Genomic DNA, 21,535 nt, shown 5'->3' with positions numbered 1-21,535 from the left:
ATATATTCATATAATCAAATTAGGGTAATTAGAATATCTATCACCTTAATATTTATCTTTTTGTTACTCTAGGAATATGTGAATTATTTTCTTCTAGCTATTTTGAAATGTAAAAATTGATTAATGTGATCTCTAGAAAGAATCTGTGCAGTAGATTTTTAAAATGATCTTAAAGAATGACTATCTGATACCTCCAAGTATTATAGCTACAGAGACCATATGGTATAATTCTCTGAGCTTGTGCTTATTGCACATATGATTTTCCAATTTATACAGAAGTTTTTTACCAAAGAAAGTAATTTGAAGAATGTAAAACCAACAGTCTTGAAAAATACTTCCTCAGTTGCAATTAATTCATATTACATAGACTGCAGTGCATATTAACTTTAAGTAGATCTGTTTTATAAAAATTGGATTTTGCAAGAATAGTGAAACAATAAAAATATTTGACATCAAATTTCAGAGTTTAAGATAAAACCAGATAGTTGTACACTCTAATATACTAATATGTACTGACAATATGTGATATTGCATATTAGATACCCTATTAGACATTCCAAATATTTAGCCATTAATGGAAAAAGGAGATAAGTTCTCAGAACTACTGTGAAGGCACAGAAAAAGTATTGGCTCTCTAGGCAGAAAAAAAAAGCTTGTGATTCAGAGAAGTAAAGTTGGCAGAGATGATCCCCCAATATGGCCACACAATATTTGAGAAGATCTAAGATTTAAAATTGTTAATTATTCCAGGAAATTTGCACATGTAATAAACCTGAATTTCTGCTTTATACATTAAATTTCTTGGATATATAATTTAACAAATGCAAACATTCACAAAATAAATCTCCAAGTCCAGTACTCTGTCAGCAATAATTATTCTGAATATTCTTGATTGAGTAGTGACTTAACAAATTACTTTGTTTGCAAGGGCAGTAGGAAGTAAAAAGTGTTAATGTAACTGCTTTGGGTGTACCATCTTCTGCTGAGGTTTTCTCTAAAGAGAAGTTGCAACATGGTTCATGACATCTGAAATTTCCCGTGGGAAGACTTGGATCACTAAGGAGGCAAGATTTGTTCAAACCCACTCACCAACTGTTCCCTCAGTTACATTAGCTATTTAAATATTGTCATCAAATGCCAGAACCTCTCAGTGGAATAACTGAATGAAAGACCTCCATTTCCCAGAAAGCTCATTCTAGTTCTTGAAATTCCTGAGATAGTATTTAGTGCAGTGAAAACAAAATGTGTTTTAAATTCTCATGCAAAATTTTATTCAGTTAGTGCAAATTTAAACAAGATAAAACAAGACTTAAGATAACTCCTTTAACAGCAATGGTATAGAAAATGTAATTTGACAAGTTGTTTAACCTCTGTGTACCTTAATTTCTATTAATATTTAATGCTGATTTACCTTATATGATGTTGAGAGGCTTAACAGGCTAATGAGTTTGAGCAATTAACACATTAAAAAAATGTCTAAACCTTCAGCATGATAAGAAAGCAAAAAAAATCCAAACATATAAATGAAAGGCAAAATTCAATATGAAAGAAGCATGAAAAGACTAGTAGTAAAATAATTTTGGATTTCTTTTACAACTGACCACAAATTTTCCAAAAGTCTTAATAGCTGATATCAGTTGGACTTGGTCATCAAGCAGTAACCAATATGCTCCAGACACTTTCATAATTTGAAGAGTAAAAAACTAAATGTAAAAATGCTTTATCACCGTAAGTTAAGTGATACAAGAATTGATAAAGCACAACTTAAAAAATAGAATGAATAGCTTTTTTCTTATTCACAAAAATCTGAATATAGAATCTGAAATTTTCACTTATCAAACATGTCAACATACTATTAGATTAGAGGTTATCTTAGGGTTAAATTAAAAAAATGCTGAATGTATAGAATACTGTAAAAAATAAGCGATAGTTATACAAACATTTGCTCCCATGTTCCCACCCTCAAATTGGCATATTATTTTGGAAATAAAGTGTTTTAGTTACAAGTGTGCATTTTGATGTATCATATGCATTTTTAAGTATAAAAGATAAAATACCATTAAAATTCAGTTTTATTCTCCAAATCAAATCACTTACATTTTATCCACAACTATATTACTTTTTACTTTCTGTTACTTACTCCCAGAGTGATTGACATAGTTCTCCTTAGGCAAATAGAAATAAATTAAAGGAATAGCAAAATGGCAACGCTGTCGTTACACTGCCTTCAATATGTCAATATCAAATTCCCATGGAGATAAATAATAAAAATTAGTAAATGATAAAATCTGAATGTACCTTGTGTAGAATTCAATTAAGAAAAAATCTGATTAAAATTACAAGTGAATAAATATTCACAAATATCAATACCTATTTATAATGGAAATTATCCACCTCTATTGTGCTATACATAAATGAATTTGATTAAAGAAATAATGGGAGAAATACTAGTTATAGTTAATATGGTAAGGCTAAATATAACTATATGTTTCTATACTGCCTTTTATCATTTGTGGGAAATAACTGTTGTGATTTGGGAAAATTATGGATAATGTGATAACATTAGAAATCATTACACTTTTAGAAAGATAAAGACATGGAAAAATATGGGAAGTTCATAAAAGAAAAATGCTTTAACTTGTCCTCAGGAATTTCTGTATTGCTCTTTCAATCATAATAATTAAAAACATTTGTATAATACTTTCACTTATAAATTACTTTTTATTGAAATATGATTTATATATCATAAAGTTTACCCATTTAAAGTCTACAGTTCAATGAGAGGGAAAGACAGAGAGTGGCTGCTAATGGTACAAAGATTCTTTTTGCAATGATGAATAAATTTAAATTATAATGGTGATTGCACAACTCCGTTAATGTAATAAAGCATTTTGAGCATTGTTTCATTTCATCGCTACAAAATCCTTTAAAAGCCTAGACTCTAGAGAAGAATAGCATTCACATGCAAGAAACTTTAAGGAATTATACAATATATGGGAAATACGGGACCCGATTGGGGGCTGGGGGGAAGAGAGAGAAGCATGTGAAGAAAGAGGCAGAAATCCTTCAGTGCTTGATCAACCACCAATCCGAGAAACGGTGGGGCAGGAGTCAGGGAGCACCATGGGATAGTACAAGCACATTTGCAATCTATCAATATGTGGAGAAGCAAACAAGGGATCAAAGGGCACACTGCCTGGGGATTCTGCAGCTGTGCTTACTCATATCCACTTTAGATCTAGCGCAGAGGGCATACCAGGAACCTAAACTGAGGAATTTACTCATGCAACACGTGTTAGGTACCTACCTTCCACATGACAGATTCTTCTCTAGATGCTAGGGTTATAACAGTAGACAACACAGAAAAGTACCTTTCACAGAGCTTACCGTCTAAGGTGGGAAACAGGCAATAAACAAATAAGTATATCAGTGGCTGATAGATTGGGGGTGGCTCTACTTTCCTATTTTATAAAGTAGTAAAGGATTTCCTTATCAGAAACCTGAAATGAATATTCAGGAAAAGAGTATTCCAAGCAGAGGGAACAGATATGCAGACAACCTGAGGGACAGGTTTGTATGATGTGATTGGGGAAGGACAAAGAGTTCAGAGTGATTGTCGCAAAGGGATGAGCTGGGAGTCATAGGAGATGAGTTCAGAGACAGGGCCTCCAGCAACAATGCGGGGCCTTCCAGTTCAGGGTAAAGACTGGATTTCATTCTGTGTGTGACAAGGGTCATGAACAGAAGGGAGACATGATTTGATTTTTGTCAGATCAAAACAAAGAAACAGTAGAAAGATGTTTTAGAATTAAAGAGATATCTGAGTCTACAAAGTTTAAGCACTCATGGAGTACTAGGCACAACTAACAATGAAAGAAACCCTTCAATTTATTTTCAACCTTGAAATAAATAAAAAGTATTATTCACATCTAGGCTGAAACAAAACAGAACAGGCTGTGTTCAAAGAAGAAAATTATTCTGGTCTTCTAATTCTTTGCTATAACCCTATATACCAAAAGACAATGGAGAAGTAGCCACAGGGTTCTGAGAGAAAATAGGTATCACTTAAGAATTATATACTTAGCCACACTGTCTTTCAAGCACAACAGAGGTAGTTTCAGACATGCAGGGACTTACAACGTTATAATCCATGAACATTTCCCCTCAAAAAATTGACCTGCAGGTACAGGCTGACCAAATAACTAAGTCGAGAACATTTATGACTATAAAAAGAAAAGTTGTCAATAGTAAAATACAATAAGCTACAATTTCTTTCACAAAAAGTATTTTGGTTAACTATTATGTAAAATTAAAGTTATAAATGTTTTATATAAAATTGTATTAAATGTGTGAAAAGCAAATATGTAAGTGTACACATAATTTTTGGATAAATACACTGGGTAATTTTGAAGTTCTTTGTACTTTGTATTTTTCAATTTTTTTCTAAGTTTTTAAATCAGAAAAATAATATACTGTTTTAGCCTGTTTTCATGCTGCTGATAAAGACATACCTGAGACTGGGAAGAAAAAGAGGCTTAATTGGACTTATAGTTTCACATAGCTGAGGAAAGCCTCAGAATCATGGTGGGAAGAGAAAGGCACTTCTTACATGGTGGCAGCAAGAGAAAATAAGGAAGAAGCAAAAGTGGAAACGTCTGATAAACCCATCAGATCTTGTGAGACTTATTCACTACCAGGAGAACAGCATGGGAAAGACCAGCCCCCATGATTCAATTATCTCCCCCTGGGTCCTTCCCACAACACATGGGAATTCTGGGAGACACAATTCGAGTTGAGGTTTCAGTGGGGACACAGCCAAACCATATCATATACATTTTCAATAGTAAAGGAAGAAATTATTTGGTCATATTATCCTCTGGTATTTGTAAAATGTTATGCTTTATATATTCTAAGAGTAGAAAAATTGAATTTGTAGGTCATTAATGAAACATATAGATTCTTTATTCAGATATAGCTTTAGAATATATCTAGCTGAATGGTTAACTCAGGTTTTAGCACTGAATTCTTCATTCAAGTGAAGACTGATGATCATCATCACCAAAGCTAATATTTGAGCACTTATTACTATGTACCAGGAAATTCTCTAACCATTTTACACGTAGCACCTAATTTAATCCTCACAACAATATGATTTTTCAGAAGAATAAATTGATGTACAGAGTTGACAAAACAATTGCTCAGTGTTGCATGGCAGGTAAGTAATGGAGACAGATTTTTGTACTCATCTTGTCTGACTAAAGCCAATGTCTTTGAGACTAAACAACACTCCATGGTAGGCAGCCTTTAAAATAATCCCAAATAATCTCTACTTCCTACTATTTACCCCCTCTGGAGTAGTCCCCTTCCCTTAAACATAGACTTGACCTAATGACTTGCTTCTAATGACTAAAATACAACAAAAGTTATGAGTTCTCACTTCTGTGATTTGGTTATAAGAGATTACAACTTTTATTTTTTTTGTTTTCAGACTCTTGGTTTCTTGACTTGCATACTTTGATAAAGCAAGGCACCATGTTGGAGGGGACTACTTGTAAAGATAATGAAGGTGGCCACAGGCCAAATGCCAAGGAAGAAGTGAGGCCATCCATGTGATAACTTTTGAGAAACTGAACTCTGTCAACAACCATACGAGATAATATGGAAGCAGATCCTTCACCAGTTGAACTTTCAGATGAGGCCAAGTACTGTATGACACTTTCATTTCAGCCTGTAAGAGACTCTAGGACAGCGGACCCAGTGAAATCATGCCCAGATTACTGAATATGAATATGTTCTGTTAAATGACAAAGAAGAATTAAGGCTTCAGTTGGAATTAAGTTTGCTAATCAGCTGACCTTAAGACAAAAGATTATGCTGGATTTCTAGTTCTGCTCAATGTACTCAACAGGACATGTAAATGTGGAAGAGGGAGGCAGGAGAGTCATTGTTAGAGTCATGAGAAAAATACTTGGATATTGCTGACAAAGAATTTGGAAGATGGCCACAGCCATGAAATGTGGGAAGCCTCTGGAAGCTTGTGAGAGAAAGCAAAATGGATTCTCTCCTAGAGTCTCCAGAAAGAAAGGCTGTCTACCAACACCTTGATTTAACCCAGTGAAACCCACATCAGACTTCCTGACCTACAAAATTCTCTAAGATGATATACTTGCATTTGCATCATTTTATGCACTAACTTTGGTGATAATTTGTTGCATAGATGACTAATAAACACACTATGTCACACAGAGGAAAAAATAGCTGGCTAGTAGTCATTCTTCTCTGAACCTTAGCTACCACCAAAGCAGTCCCTGAAGTTTTAACTTAGTGTTCCATAGAACGCAGTGTGAAGGCCACTGATCTAGACTAACTTCTCAGGAGGTGAATAAATTTCTTTGAATAGTAGCACTAAGAGGGACTACAATAATTGAGAAAGGAATCACTTAATTCTAGGTGTCATTTGCCTTTGGGTCTGTTAGTAAGATCTCTCATGCCTGGTTGTCCATGTAAGTTTTTCTTATGTGGAGCATAGCATGAAAATTCTTTAGCCTCATAACTTGGGTTGTGATTCACCTGTACTGTGAATTCTCCCATTTGCAAACCACTTACTACTTGTTGCCTCCCTTCATTGTAGAAATCTTCTCTTGTAGCCCCAGGTCCAGTTTTTATCCTTTTACTTACTGCTTTCGTATTTTTCCAATAAGCCAGAGCAGTGATATGGGGTCATGGTGTCATTGAACTCTGCCATCTACATAGTGAATTGTGAGTTTTTACTCATTGTAATGTGTTTCTACTCATTCTAGTGATGGTACTAAGGTTTACAAATAATTTGTTTATTCATGTAAAAGAATAAACTATATCCTAATGTCACTCATACTCTTTCACATGCTGAAGTGGTCCCTGGTAGGCCAGAAAGGCCTGGAGTTTCTTGTAGCACATGGCATTGTATACATAGCATGTCAGCCTTGGCTTATCAGGACACATTTTGAAGCTAAGATCAGCATTTTGGAGCATTCTTAAAGAACCCTTCCAATGACAAGTAATGCAGAGTGCAATGAAGTTTCTTGGGGAGACGCAGAGGGATGACCAGAGCAGAGCACAGCACAATACACTAATTTACCCACGAAACATTTTTGTTTTCTCTCCAAGATGTTCTCCATGATCCAAGCTGCTCCTGTCCTTTCCAGCCAGCAGACTGTCAACAGGTCTAGCCTATATCTTCCTCTTCTACTATGATTCTAAAAATGCCATTTTCTTGCCCCTAATTCTATTGTTTTTGCCAAATTGAATATCCCATTGATATAGGATTAATATGTCTGTGAAGTTACTCACCACAAACCATTTACAGGTATTCTCTTGATAGCATAACACACATGTGAATGTTATCTATAATGCTTGAAAAGGTTTGAGCTAAAGCATAAATCGGCTTTAGCCAAGTCCTTTCCCCTTCTCCTCAATTTGCAGCCAGGTCACACTTAAAACAAACATGTGTAATTGACAGTCAACCCAACAGAACCAACAGGAGGTAATTTCTTCAGAGCTTTCCCTGGAAGGTTTCCAAATAAAAACAAACAAACAAACAAAAAAAACATGGTTTCCTAAGCTTCTCATCAGGAGAAAGTTTCTAGAAAGCTGATTTCATGCCAACTGCTACCTCCTTCCCAAGTTTCTTTTGTTGCCAAAACATTTTCACTGGCTGAGTATCAGCAGTCTCCAAACAAAGTCACAGATTTTTTTACCGAAATATTACAAAAATAGTCACAGCTATTTTTTTTTCATTGGTTATATCTACATATCTACATGCATTGTTGGGCTTGTGATTCATTTGATTTAATGAGGAGACAGCCAAATTTACAAGTTCCACAATTCAAGTTCAAGTAGTTTAGATAATATCCATTTGTTCCTAAATAATTTTATCCTCTTTATTATAGGTAGCAAGGCAGCAATGAGCACCTAAGGCCATAACATGTAAATATTTCTGTTTCTTTTTTAAAATGAAATTTTCTAAACTAATTTTAACAATTCTTTCAATTTATTATTTCTCTAAAAAAATTCTAAAAACCACTAATAAGGAAGAAAAATCTAAGCAAGTTTTCATCACTTTCCCTTTTCTTTTTCCTCCTATCTCTTCCCAGATGGTACATGGCTGAAAAACTAATAGCAGGAAAACGATAGAAAAAATATAAAGTTAAATATATAATTTTCACATAAGTGAAAACCTACCATGTTATGATAATGACATATGCAAAATGCAGTTAGCTCTGTTTCCTTGTTTTCAGACAATACCAACTTTATTTTCTTGATTGAACTCTTACTATATTTTTCCTTCTGGCAATAATGGCTTTCTATAGATTTTTATTTTCAAATGCTCCATTCAAATACCTTGCCCAAGAGATGTGATCATTCACCATGAATATCTTAATTTGTTTGAAGAGAAAACATTTTTATGCATAAATATAACATTTTTTTATGTATATTTAGAAATAAAGAGCTAGGTACACAAAAGCAGGCCCCAAATTGTGTCAAATTCCAAATATTGCTGGGGAAATTATCTATATGCTGTATTATACTGGCAAACTTATCAACATAGAAATATATCTGAATATATCTAAAATATGTATTTTGTGAGATTTAAGGTGGCATAATATATTTTCAAAATATTCAATTATTATTTTTTGAATAGGAGTATTTAATTTTAAATGAAATCACAAAGTTTCATACTCTATGAAGCTTATTTTTAAGAACAGTGTTGTTAAACTGCTAGCTTCAACCCATCAGTGGGTCATAACATCAATTTAGAGGGTTATGACCAGAATTTAAATATATATACATAAATTATATGCAATATGTCATATATGTATGTTATATATTATAAACATGTAATATCTTCATGTATATACAGATATATATAATGTACACACACAGCTATGAAGAAATACAATTTCAGAATTTGTTATCTTTATCATGATGTTTATATTTCATGAAGTTTTTGTTTTGGTTGTGTGTGTGTGTGTGTGTGTGTGTGTGTGTACTATATTGCTGTAGAAGTGTATTTTCTTTTTGCTTTGGATTGTGACCAAAACATGTACAAACAGAAAAAAGGAAAAGGCATCAAAAACAGAAAAAAAGTAGTAAAGAGGTGAACAAATAACCAGGCTAAATAATATGATTCAGATATAATAAGTGTTTTGGGGAGAAAAAAGAGTTGGAGATGCGTGGGAGTGTTCTGAGGGATGGGATGGTCAGGGTAGGGTTGTGAACGAAGGTGACCATGAAATGAGACTTGAAGAATGGAAAAGAGCCCTCTATGAAGAGAAGGGAAACAGCTTCATAGGCAGAAAAGCAAGCAAATATGAATGCCCTGGTGTGGGAAGACATTTGGCTCAGTTAAGGAAGTCATGAGGACAGTGTGGCTACATTTGAGTGAGAGGAAAGTGAATGAGGTAAAGTTGGAAAGACGGGTAGAGGACAGTTTGGCTACATTTGAGTGAGAGGAAAGTGAATGAGGTAAAGTTGGAAAGATGGGTAGAGCCCAGACTACATGCTACATTATACGCCATAGTAAAAATAATGGATTTTGGTCAATTGAAAGAGGAAGCCTTTGGAAACTTTTATATTCCAGGGAATGTCTTGGTGTAATCTAAGTGTGTGAAAGTCAATCTGAATGTTATGAGCTAATGGATCATAAGAAAGCAAGAGTGGAAATGTGCAAACTACTTAGAGGGCTATGATAAGTATCAAAGTGAAGGGGGCCTGTGGCTAGAACTAGTTGGAGGTAGTAGAGATAGAGAGAAGTGTGAGAGCCAAACATGCTTTGGAGCTAGAATAGGTAAGTATTTATGGATTTGTCTATGTCAAGTGTCTGGAGATGGTGGTAGAGCAAGAGAAATAAGGAATCAAAGATAATGTCTGATAATCCACAAATGGTAACATATTTTGCTGTAATAAAAAAGACCAAGAGAGGAATAGGGTTTGGGTGAGAAGGTTGTACTTCTAGGTTTACTTTAAACATTTAAGTTAGAGATGTCTAATGGACATGCTTTTTCATCCATATCACTGATTAAATCTTATATGTTTATTTGTGTAATTATTTGCTTATTGTAAAGTAAAAGTTTCTCAAGGCAGGGATCATGCCTGTTGTGTTGCATTGAGTCTTGCTAGCATAATGCCTGGCACAGAGCAAGCATTCTGGGAATTCCTTGAATACACAATATATAAGTGTGTGTATTAATGAAAAATTAAATGAATATTTGTGAGTAATTTTCCTTTGGTGATCATTTTTATCAAATAAGCCAAGTTTTAACAGAAGATAGTTTCTACTTGCATAAGGATGAGCCAAGAACAATGAGATGTCTATAAAGAATCATGAAATGGGTTCATTTGCTAGTTAAATCACCTGCTTCCACACAGCGGTTTTCTAGAGCAGTGGTTCTCAACTTTGGTGCACATCAGGTGCAACTGAAAGTTTTGTCAAAACAGGAATTGCTGGGCCCTATTCCCAGGATGTCTGATTAGGTAGACGTGGGATGGGGCCCAAGAATTTGCATTTCCACCAACTGCCTAGCTGATGCTGCCGGTCCAGGGATAATCACTGCTCTAGCAAGCAAAAGTTTTGAACCTGGGGTTCATGTATCCTTGGAAGAAGTCAATGATTGGGCTATAGGGCATTTGTATACCTATCTTTGGGAGAATATATGCAGAGTTTTGATGTATAGGCTATTTAGCATTTTTCTAGTAATACAGTCTACATATTTTATTAGATTCTCCAAGAAGGCTACCAAAATGTAATTAACATTATGAATAATGGTACTCAATCATGAATACATCAATCTAGTATGAATACATACTAGAATCACCAGGAATCTTGGCTCTTCCATTCAATTGCAATATAATTTCAGGCAAAATAACCTCTCTAAAAGGGGGATAAAGATAGTATTTATTTCATAGGCTTGTTGTGGGGATCAAATAAGTTAATATTCATAAATCATTTAAACCAGTACCTAGCAAGTGCTAAATAGGCAACTGCTAAATAAGATTAAAAATCTGGGCATGTTTCAAAAGGCCAAGGCTCTACCCCTGGTGATTCTAATGTATAATCAGTGTTGAAAACCACTGTTCTGAAATGAAGAGAGCACAGTAGATCAATGAATGCCTTTCCTGAAAGTGTCTGGTTAATTTCTTTTCAGTGAACCAGAATTCCCTTCCCAGAGGAGCTTGGTGAGGAAAACTAGAGAGGGTTAACAAGAGCTTTAGCATCTTAGAAAATAATTTATTTTTATAAAATTTCAACAGTCATTTCTTGCTCACCTCATTTTCCTGTTGTTATGGGAAGGGCTGAGAGAAATGAAGCCGAAGGGAAAAAAAATGGTTTTATCCACACTGACTATTATTTTTGTTTAAAATCATCACAAACCAAAACCTGACCTAAAATAAGAATATGCTAATATTATACAGAAATGATCAGAAAGGCAAATACTAATTGTGCTAGCCAGCCTTCAAGATGACACCTGTATCCTTAACTCTTAGAGTTCATCACCTCGCATACTCTCTCCCACACTGAACAAGCTGAACTGTGCGACCAACGAGATATTGTAGAAGTGACTAAGTGTGGCTTCACAGTATAGATAATAAAGATGGCAGCTTCTGACTTTTCTCTTGCATTGCCCACTTTGGGAAAAGCTAGCAGCTGTATCTTGGAGATGGTCAAGGAGTTTGTGGAGAGGTCCATGCTGAGAACAACTGAGGTCTCCTGCTGACAGCCCACAACTGCTCAACAGCCATGTAAGTATGTCACCTAGGAAAGCAATCCCCCAGCCCATCAGTTCTTCAACAACAGGAGCTACTTATGTATGTTGCCAGCCACTATATTTTGGGATAATTCATTATATCATAATAGGTAACTGATACACTAACCCTAAACCTTATATTTTTTAGGTATCCAAGCTGAGAGTTTCTCTTTTACTATTTTGGTGCTACTGCAGGGGATCTGTTCATCTTATTCTTTTCTGACTCCTTAAGCACACCAAAAATAATTAGCTACTAAAACAATTAACTAGAAAGTGGGTATGTTGTACGTGGGAGAGAGAAAGATCACCCAGTCTCAGGCTTTTAGTCTCCTGAGGCCTCACATATGAGAGAAAGAAAAAAAGTTGTCATACTTGAGTGAGTACCAAGCTCAACAGTGAGAGACCAGCTGTATTCACGACAACACAGACTCTGAATTGAGTTAACAAGAAATTTAAATTCTAATACCATCTGAAACAAAAAAATGTGAGAAAGCTCAGTGTTTTCCAGGAGCACAGATGACCAGGTAACTTAACTAAATCCTTGAATGTCAGTGCCCACTGTTGTTCCTTATTTCAAAACCAAAGAGGCAGAATTATATGAGATAAAACTAGAATCTTAGAGTTTGAGTTCAGGGATAAAATACTCATCAAGGCCTTATGTTCTATTTATATAGTGACAATCTACTAATTAAAAATATCTAAACAGGGAAGTCTCCATATCCTGATTCTAATACCAGCTCAGTGGGCTTTTGGAAACTCATTTCCATTTATGTGAGATTCTGCTAAAGTTCACCATCGTATAATAGAAAGACAGATTTAAAAGTTATTGAAGTTATTAGCCATTGAACTTCTAATAATATCAGAGCACCCAGCTGTGTGTTCAACAAATAGATCTGCCTATACTACAAGTGGGACCTGAGAAGTTAGTTTAGCCCTGTTCTTACCATTTGATTACTTTTTAAGTTGGACCAGAGAAAGTGGCTGACCAGTTAATTACACACCTACTCTGATGTATTCATCTCTATCAAAAGAGCATGGTATATTAGTCAGGTAAACATATTGTAATTATCTTTTACCGAAATAGATAACAAAGTGATTTAGTAGATGGCCAAAGGTGTACCTAAATAATAGCATTACAAACAGTCTTAGATGTCTATTTTTCTTCTGTTATTTAGAAACCAAATAGTTTAGTCAGCATGTTTCTAGATTAATTACACAGAGCTTGCCTTCTCTATCTACTCCAGATATACAAAACAAGTAGTTTCAACTCAATTGCAAGGGAGGAGGGAATGTGTGGGTTGGAAGGGAACTGCCAGTGGAGGAAACTGTGGAATGTGCTTACTATAAGTGTGAAACAGGAACTGTGCTTCCAAGTTTAGGTCAATGGTATTAACACTGATGCTTTCCTTCAATGTAAAGATGAAAGGAGGCAAGAATCTCCTAAATTTCTGAGATACATGTTTAGAGGTGAAAAGCAGATGCTAATTAGCTTCATTTCTTGCTCCCATTTTATTGTCTTTTATGTTTATTCCCACATAGCCACTTCCAGCTCATCAGTGTATGCAGGATATATTTGCCAACCCCCCAACCATCCCAGTTTTTAATTATAATGTGTTTATTTCCTTATTGTGATTTCAGATCTTTTGGAAGGGATAACCAGGATGCCCCAAATGCTTTAGTGTGTTTAATCTCTTCGAAAGCCCTAAATGCACCAGGTGCTCATAAGATATAGACAAAGAAGGGGCAGGGCAGACAGGGTGTGGGAAGAAACATGCAGAACAAGCAGAGGAAGGTGAGCCTGAAACACATCTGTCCACCTTGGTCTTGCCCTGCTTCTCAACGTCTATTCTCCCTGATCTCCATTTCCCCACTAAAACGACATAGGGGATTTAATGGAATATTTTTCGACTTTGTATTAGACAGCCTGACAGCTGATTTTTATTAGCCAGTCTGTGGAATCTGTTTGATGGCTAAAATGCGGTTTTATCTCATAAAAGCAGCATTTTGCCATATGTTCTGTGGGCTGTGTTTGCTAATGTAAAATAGATTGTTATATATTAGAAAGCCTTTGGGTAAGGATTGAGGCTAAAAGCCATTCTGATGAGCTAAAGCTTTACTATTCTGTTGTGCAAATATCAACATGGACAATTAAACTGATGAACAATGTACTTCAATATAGAAGGGACTAGAAAACAGCTACTTGGGACGTTGAGGCAGCAGAATGGCTTGAATCAGGGAGTCGGAGGTTGCAGTGAGCCAAGATCACACCACCGCACTCCAGGCTGGCGACAGAGCTAGACTCCATCTCAAACAAACAAACAAACATACATAAAACATATAGGAAATTTTAACAATGTACAACTGCCTGGCTCTAATATAAATGAAAATAGTTCTGAATTATGTCGCTAATCTACACATATATATTCATTTACACACTGCTTTAGTGCACCTTAGATTTTCATGCAACCATTATTTATTGAGCAACTACTACATGCCAGGCTTGTGTTAAGGACTGACACATGGTTAACATAGTTATTTTTTTCAAAAAGCTCTAATCTCATATAATTGAAAATGTCACTAGTAAGACCATCTATTCTACTAAAAAGCATTAAAACACTTTAATCTTCAAAATATATATGAAGTATGCTGAATCATAGTTAAATATGGAAAATATGGTTATGCAGAATTGTACCCAAGTCCCCAGTTAAATTTACTCTAAGACATAGATTTAGAGTAAATTTTAAATTTACTCTAAAACTTAAATGGTAAAGTTAATTGTCAACTTTCTATAACATTTAGCTTATACATTATGATACAAAAAGGCAATAAATGTTTGAAAATGCACTGAGTTTTGTTCTACTCAAACAAAAGGGGAGAACAGTGAAACACAAAGGTGTTGAGCTCTTGGAATGTTCCCAAGGTCACACAGCAAAAGACGGTCACAAAATGATGTCTCCTCTACTGCCCTTGCCACTAATCCATTGAGTTGGGATTACCTGGTAAAGTTGGCAATTTATTTGTTCAACAAGTAGTTATTGAGTAGCTTCTATTTTCTAAACATCATTATAGGCAATGTAGATATGTTGGTAAAAGTCACAGACAAAAAAAATACATTGTGGTAAAAAAGACACATACATAATCAAATCAACAAACAAATAAACAAATAAAATCAGTTGTTACGCAGCAGATTAAAATAAAGTTATTCCTGGGAGCTACTACAGATAATGCGGTGAGGGAAATCTTCTCTGAGGAGGTGTCAGTAGCTGAGCCCTACATGGCTGCTTATGAAGATTGGTGGGAAGAAAAATCCAGGCATCAGAGCAGCTGGCCAAAAAATCCCTCATGCAGGAATAAACTTTTATTGTAGCGAAGACAATAAAGGAATCAATGATAACCCGTAAGTGCTTAAGTAGCTGCATAAATGGTGGCACCAATAACTGCTATAGGGAACAGCAGAGAAGAGTCTGTTCTGACAAAGGAGATTAAGAATCTATACAGACCCTAAAAATTTTCAGATGCCTGATAGACTTTCAAGGAGGGTGGGGGGATGCAGAGTATAGGCCTAGGGTAGTGAATGCTCTCTGAAAAAAAGTTATTTGCTGAGTGGACTGGTAGTTCCTGTCTGATGTAAGAGAATCTTGGGGTCCCAAAGAGACAGTGAAAGCAGAGAGATGTAAAAGGATGTGGTTAGTAGGAGACAAAGATGGAAGAGGTAGGAAGGGCTGGGTCATTAATAAACTGTAGAAGAAACACCTCATTGCAAAGTAAGGAATTGTACCTCTGAGCAGTTCTGGTGTGATTTTAAAGATTAGATAAACCTCTCTATTTGTGAGTGGGAGAGCCTGACTTTATCACAAAACTAGATATTATGATCTATCTAGTACCTTTTTTTTCCAAATAAGAAAAACTGAATGTTCCCTCTGCAACCTGGTACAGGAAAGCTATTAAACATTAGCATGATAAACACAAACGCTATAAAACCTGTCTCACTCTCACAACCTATTTTCCATATTGTAATCAAAATGATTTTTCTAAGTTGCAAATCTAAGTAAGACATGCACCTGCTGAAAATCCTTTATGGGACTTTGTTTCTCTCAGCACAGAGTCAAACTCCTCACGATGGCCCACAAGGCCCTGTCTGCTGGTCCCTGCTAATTTCTCCTGTCTTACTTCTTGCTACCTCTTTCTTGATCATTGGGCCCACTGAGTTCTCTCTTCTCAAATGCACCTTGTGCGTTCTCTAATTGCTAGTGCTCTGTCCTACCAAAAGCTCTTCTTACTCCTACCTATCCTTTAGGTCTTTATCAAAGTTACATTTTCTTAGAGGAAGTTCCCATAGTAAGCCTGCCTTGTCCCCTAGTCCCAGGTCTGCTGTAGGTGCTTCTCCAGACACTCCGTCATCATAAGTCCTCACCACTCCACATTGCAACTGTTTGCATTCTTGTAGTCCTCCTCTGCAATCTTGATGAGGGTGGGGACCAGGGCTATCTTGTTCACTGTTGCATCCCCTACATCCAGTGCACCAATGGTCATTTAGTATCTATGGGCTCAATATATATTCACTGAATAAGTACAAAGAAATTTTTCTACTAGGTTGTTAGTTTCTAGAGGATAGTAACCAGGTCTATGGTTCTATCTCTAACTGTAAACACAATGAGGGTGCACAAAGAATATTCATAGAATTGTTTAACTTAGAGCTGTATTTCTCTTTTCTACACTGAATGATTTGTACTTATTCAGAGTGGAGTTTTGGGTGAAGACCTCTGCCATTGTTCTTGAGCAAACTTGGTAGGATTTTGACCCGCCTCCCGGTGGATACTATTTCCAAGTCCACGTAGACAAATATCTGGACTAAACAACTCATCCACCCCCTCAATATGGCCTGCTTTGGTAAATGAACTACCATAAAGTATTCTTGCATATGAGCATAATCCTATCAGTGAAATACTTTTATGATCCAAGAACTTAGACCATATAATTAAAAATGTATATACTTCTTTAGGGCTTTTTGAGTACTTTGAGACATTATCTTTTCACCATACGGAAATAAGTTTTAGAACTAAACTGATCACAGTAATTAGTGTTTTAATATTTCAATTCTTAACATTTAAAGCCAAGAACACAATATCACCATTTAACTCTAACATGTATTTGAATAAGTATAAATATTTATAATTACCTTCTAATGCATATTTCATATCCAGAGCAAAAAGAGTCCACATAATTTCGGCACTTATTTTTCCCATGTTCAGCTCTTGAGGAAACCTAAAACCAAACACATTGTATTAGTGTATGAAGAAGAAAAGCATGCCTAAAAACCAAAATACAGCATTTTACATATATACCACAGTAGTTATTACATAGTTCATAAATACTTTTATTTATGACATTTCTCTTTATGAACTTTCGTAGGTAAAAAAAAAAATGTTACACACTAGAGTTTAATGTTGAAAAGTTATTGGATGGTAAGAAAAGAGACTTCATTATATCAGTGCCAAAGTAATGGTGCCTGGGTCTCCCTGTGGATGTCTTGTGATGAGTGTTTGTGTCTCAAGAGCTCCTTCACTTTTATCGAAGACTCCATCTTCTTCTTCTTTTTTTTTTGAGACGGAGTCTCACTCTTCACCCAGGCTGGAGTGCAATGGTGCCATTTTGGCTCACTGCAATCTCTGCCTCCCGGATTCAAGCAATTCTCCTGCCTCAGCCTCCCAAGTAGCTGGGATTACAGGCGTGTGCCACCATGCCCGGCTAATTTTTTGTATTTAGTAGAGACAGGGTTTCACTATGTTGGTTCAGGCTAGTCTGGAGCTCCTGACCTCAGGTTATTCAACCACCTTGGCCTCCCAGAGTGCTGAGATTATAGGCATGAGCCACCATACCTGGCCGACTCCGTCTTTTTATGTCTCACTTTTGAGGATAGATCAGATGAAGCTGAATAGCAAACACCATATGACACTAAAAAATCACACCTCATATACGTCCCTCAGCCATTTTCTTTGAAGCATAATTAAGTACTTCTATTTTTTCTATTATCTATTATCTTCCTGTGAATTATATGAACAAAGATTCCTCACTCCCTCTGGCAAAATGGCTCCTGGTGGACATACCCACTGATCTGTACTCCAGAACTTCCAGGCAGGTCTGTGTTTTAGACTAAACAAGCTTAGGTTAAAAACAAGATTCTGACTGCTTCTAAAAATTTATTTTGTTTGCATGTGTTTTCAGTCTCATGATAAGGCTCCTAATAATATAAGCCCAATGAATACGATGACCGAGTCTTTTTATTACAGTGTAAACACTCACTCCATGCCAGAATGTAAGACTAGAAGTATTTTCTCTCTATATATATACAGACTTGCACACATGAATAAAAATATTTATATCAAAGAACAGAGCTAGCTCTCACATTCATCCACATTTGGGGGTTCGAATAAAAAAAGAGTATAATCCTGTATGGAAAGTGTTACCTAAGGAAATATGACCTCAAGACAACCTCAAATAAGAAAAGACTATTGACACATACAGAACTACTCTAGTCCATATTTCCATCAAAATTAGAGTGTGTTGCATCAGTTTCCCTTACTGACTGCCAATTTTATCAATTTGTCTAATAAGGCATTCGATTTTAAAACTTAAATCAGAAGCTTTACGTTTATCAAGTATTTAAGTTCAGAACTTTTCTAAAAAATTTAATACAATCTGAATACATATAAATTAGTTTTCAATATTAAATTTTACTTTACTGATATAAAAATAACCCTAGGCAAACAATTTATTTCAAAAGGTTTCATTTGAGCATAAATACTAGCATCACACATTTTGTAGTACATTAGATTTTATGTAATTAATATGCGGCATCAAAATTATAAGTGATATAATAAGAGTACTTTATGCTTATAAAAAGGCAAAATTGCTTAGCTATTTTAATTTATTTGAATCAAGAATAATATTATATTAACTTTACAGTACAATATACAAGAAACAAAGAACTAAAGAACTAAAACTAAAAACTAAAACACACAAAAAACTAAAGAATATCTCTTATAAACATAGATGTAAAAATCTTCAACAAAAAATACCAAATTTAATCTCACAATATATAAAATGAATAATACATTATGATCGAGAGGTTTATCCCAAAAATACAATGTTAATTCAACCTTCAAAAATGAATCAACATAATTTACTATATTGTTAGACTATGGAAGAAAAATTTTATGATCATCTCAATAGATGCTGAAAAGGTATTTGACAAACTTCAACATTCATTCATGATTTAAAATCCCTCTGAAAGACAGTAAAGTGAACTTTTTTAACCTCATAAAGAGAATCTACAAAACCCTACTGCTAAAATTATAGTTAAGTCTCACACTTGATACTTAAGGATGAAGATGATGATGTTGACTCTCAGTATTTCTACATAACATTGTGCTGGAGTTCCTAAATTCTGTTAAAATGCAAGAGAAATACATAAAAGGCATATAGATAGCAAAGGAAGAAATAAGACTTTTCACAGACAACATGGTTTTCTACATAAAAAATGGCATACTAAAAATTGTCTGCATAGAAAATGTCTAAAAAACTAATTTAAGACGCTACAAAATATAAGGTCACAGAATATAAAATCATGTATTTTGGTATACTACCAATGAACTATTGGAATTTCAAATTAAAATAACAGTATCATTTATAATAGCATCTGATATGGTTTTGCTCTGTGTTCCCACCCAAATCCCATCTCAAACTGTAATCCCTACATGTTGAGGGAGGGATCTGTAATCCCCATGGGGGCAGTTTCCTCCATACTGTTCTCTTATAGTGAGTGAGTACTCATGAGATCTGATGGTTTTAAAAGTGTTTGGCAGTTCCCTCCTGTGCTCTTGCCTCTCTCCTCCTGCCTTGTGAAGAAGCTGCTTGCTTCCCCTCAGCCTTCAACCATGATTATGTTTCCTGAGGCCTCCCTCACCATGCGGAACTGTGAGTCAATTAAACCTCTTTCCTTTATAAATTACTCAGTCTCGGGCACTTTTTTTGTTTTTTTTTTCAGATGAAGTCTCACTCTGTCACCCAGGCTGGAGTGTGGTTGTGCGATCTTGGCTCACTGCAACCTCCACCTCCCGGGTTCAAGCGATTCTCTTGCCTCAGCCTCCCGAGTAGCTGGGACTACAGGTGTGCACCTTATAGCAGTGTCAAAATGGACTAATTCAGCATCAAAAGTTATTAAATACTTATAAATCTAAGATAATATGTACAAGATTTATATGAAGAAAACTATGAAGTATTGAAAAAAGAAATTAAATAAGGCCTAAATCAATATATTGTATTTATAGACTGATACACTCAGTAATGTTAGAATTTTATCTTTTCTCAAATTGATTCATAGATTCAATGCAATCTCAATCAAAATTCTAGCAGAATTTCTTGTGGAAATTAACAAACTGATTCTAAAATTGACATAGCAAAGTAAAAGCACTAGAAGAGGAAAAAATGTTTTTTTAAAAAGTAAAGAACAAACATTACTTGTATTTGCAGCTTTCTATGAAAATATAATAATTTATACAGAATGTCTTCAACTACAAGACAAGAGTGGCTACTCTTACAAGAGTGGCTAATTTTCAACAATGTGTAACAGTATGTCAGTGAAGGAAGGACAGTCTTTTCAACAAGAGATGCTAAAATACTTGAATATCCACATGCAAAAAAGAAAAAAATCTTGACTCATACCTTGCAACAAATTAAACATTTAACTCAAAAAGGACCACAGACCAAAATGCCAAACCTAAAACTATAAAACTTCTGAAAGAAAACATAGTAGAAAATCCTTATGACCTTATATTAGGCAAAAATTGTCTAGATGTAACACAAAGGTGTAAACCCATAAAATAAAATATTGATAAATTGAACTTCATGAATTAAAATCTGATCTTCAAAAGACACTGTTGAGAAAACAAAAAGATAAGCCACAGACAGGGAGAAAAAAATTTGCAAAACATGTGACTGATAAAGGACTTATATCAGGATATATACATTACACTAAAATCTCAATAATAGAGAAAAAACATTACTCAATAAAAATGGGCAAATGATTTGAATGACACTTCAGCAGAGAAAAAAATTAGATGGGAAATAAACACATGCAAATAGGCTCAACATTATTAGTCATTAGATATTTGCCAATAAAATTATGATGTGATACTACATGTCTATTAGAATAGCTTAAAAAAAACAAAAGGCAAAAGCCCACCAATACTAAGGGGTAGCAAAGATGCAAGCATGCAGACGAGCTGGAACTCTGACACATTGCTTTTGAGAATGCAAAATGTTATAGTTGTTTTGGAAAGCAGTTTGGCAAATGACATTTTTATAGAATTAGAAGAAAAATTCTAAATTCATATGGAACCAAGAAAGAACCCAAACATACAAAACAATCTTAAGAAAAAAGAACCAAGCCAAAGATATCACACTACCTAACTTCAAATTATACTACAAGGCTACAGTAACCATAACAGCATGATACTGGCACCAAGAAAGACACAGAGAACAATGGAACAGAACAGAGAGCCCAGAAATAAGGCCACACACCTACAACCATCTGGTCTTTCACAAAGCTGACAAAAGCAATGGGGAAACGACTCCCCATTTAATAAATGATGCTGGGATAACTGGCTAGTCACGTGCAGAAGATTGAAACTGGATCTTTTTCACCATATACAAAAATCAACTCAAGAAGAATTAAAGACAATGTAAAACTG

At 35.1% G+C, this 21,535-nt stretch overlaps 1 protein-coding gene across 1 annotated transcript in view; it reads right to left on the bottom strand.

Moving 5' to 3' along the window:
* The window catches only part of UNC13C (unc-13 homolog C), a 645,800-nt gene that overhangs the window by 191,450 nt on the left and 432,815 nt on the right, over positions 1 to 21,535 (bottom strand). The window contains exon 18 of the mRNA XM_008953183.6: positions 16,963 to 17,048. Coding sequence (XP_008951431.4) covers positions 16,963 to 17,048 — 86 coding nt within the window. The remainder of the gene's footprint in view (positions 1 to 16,962; positions 17,049 to 21,535) is intronic.

The sequence above is a fragment of the Pan paniscus genome, chromosome 16 (assembly GCF_029289425.2).
Source record: "Pan paniscus chromosome 16, NHGRI_mPanPan1-v2.0_pri, whole genome shotgun sequence".
Lineage (NCBI taxonomy): Eukaryota > Metazoa > Chordata > Mammalia > Primates > Hominidae > Pan > Pan paniscus.
This window is presented reverse-complemented; position numbering and strand designations above follow the sequence as displayed.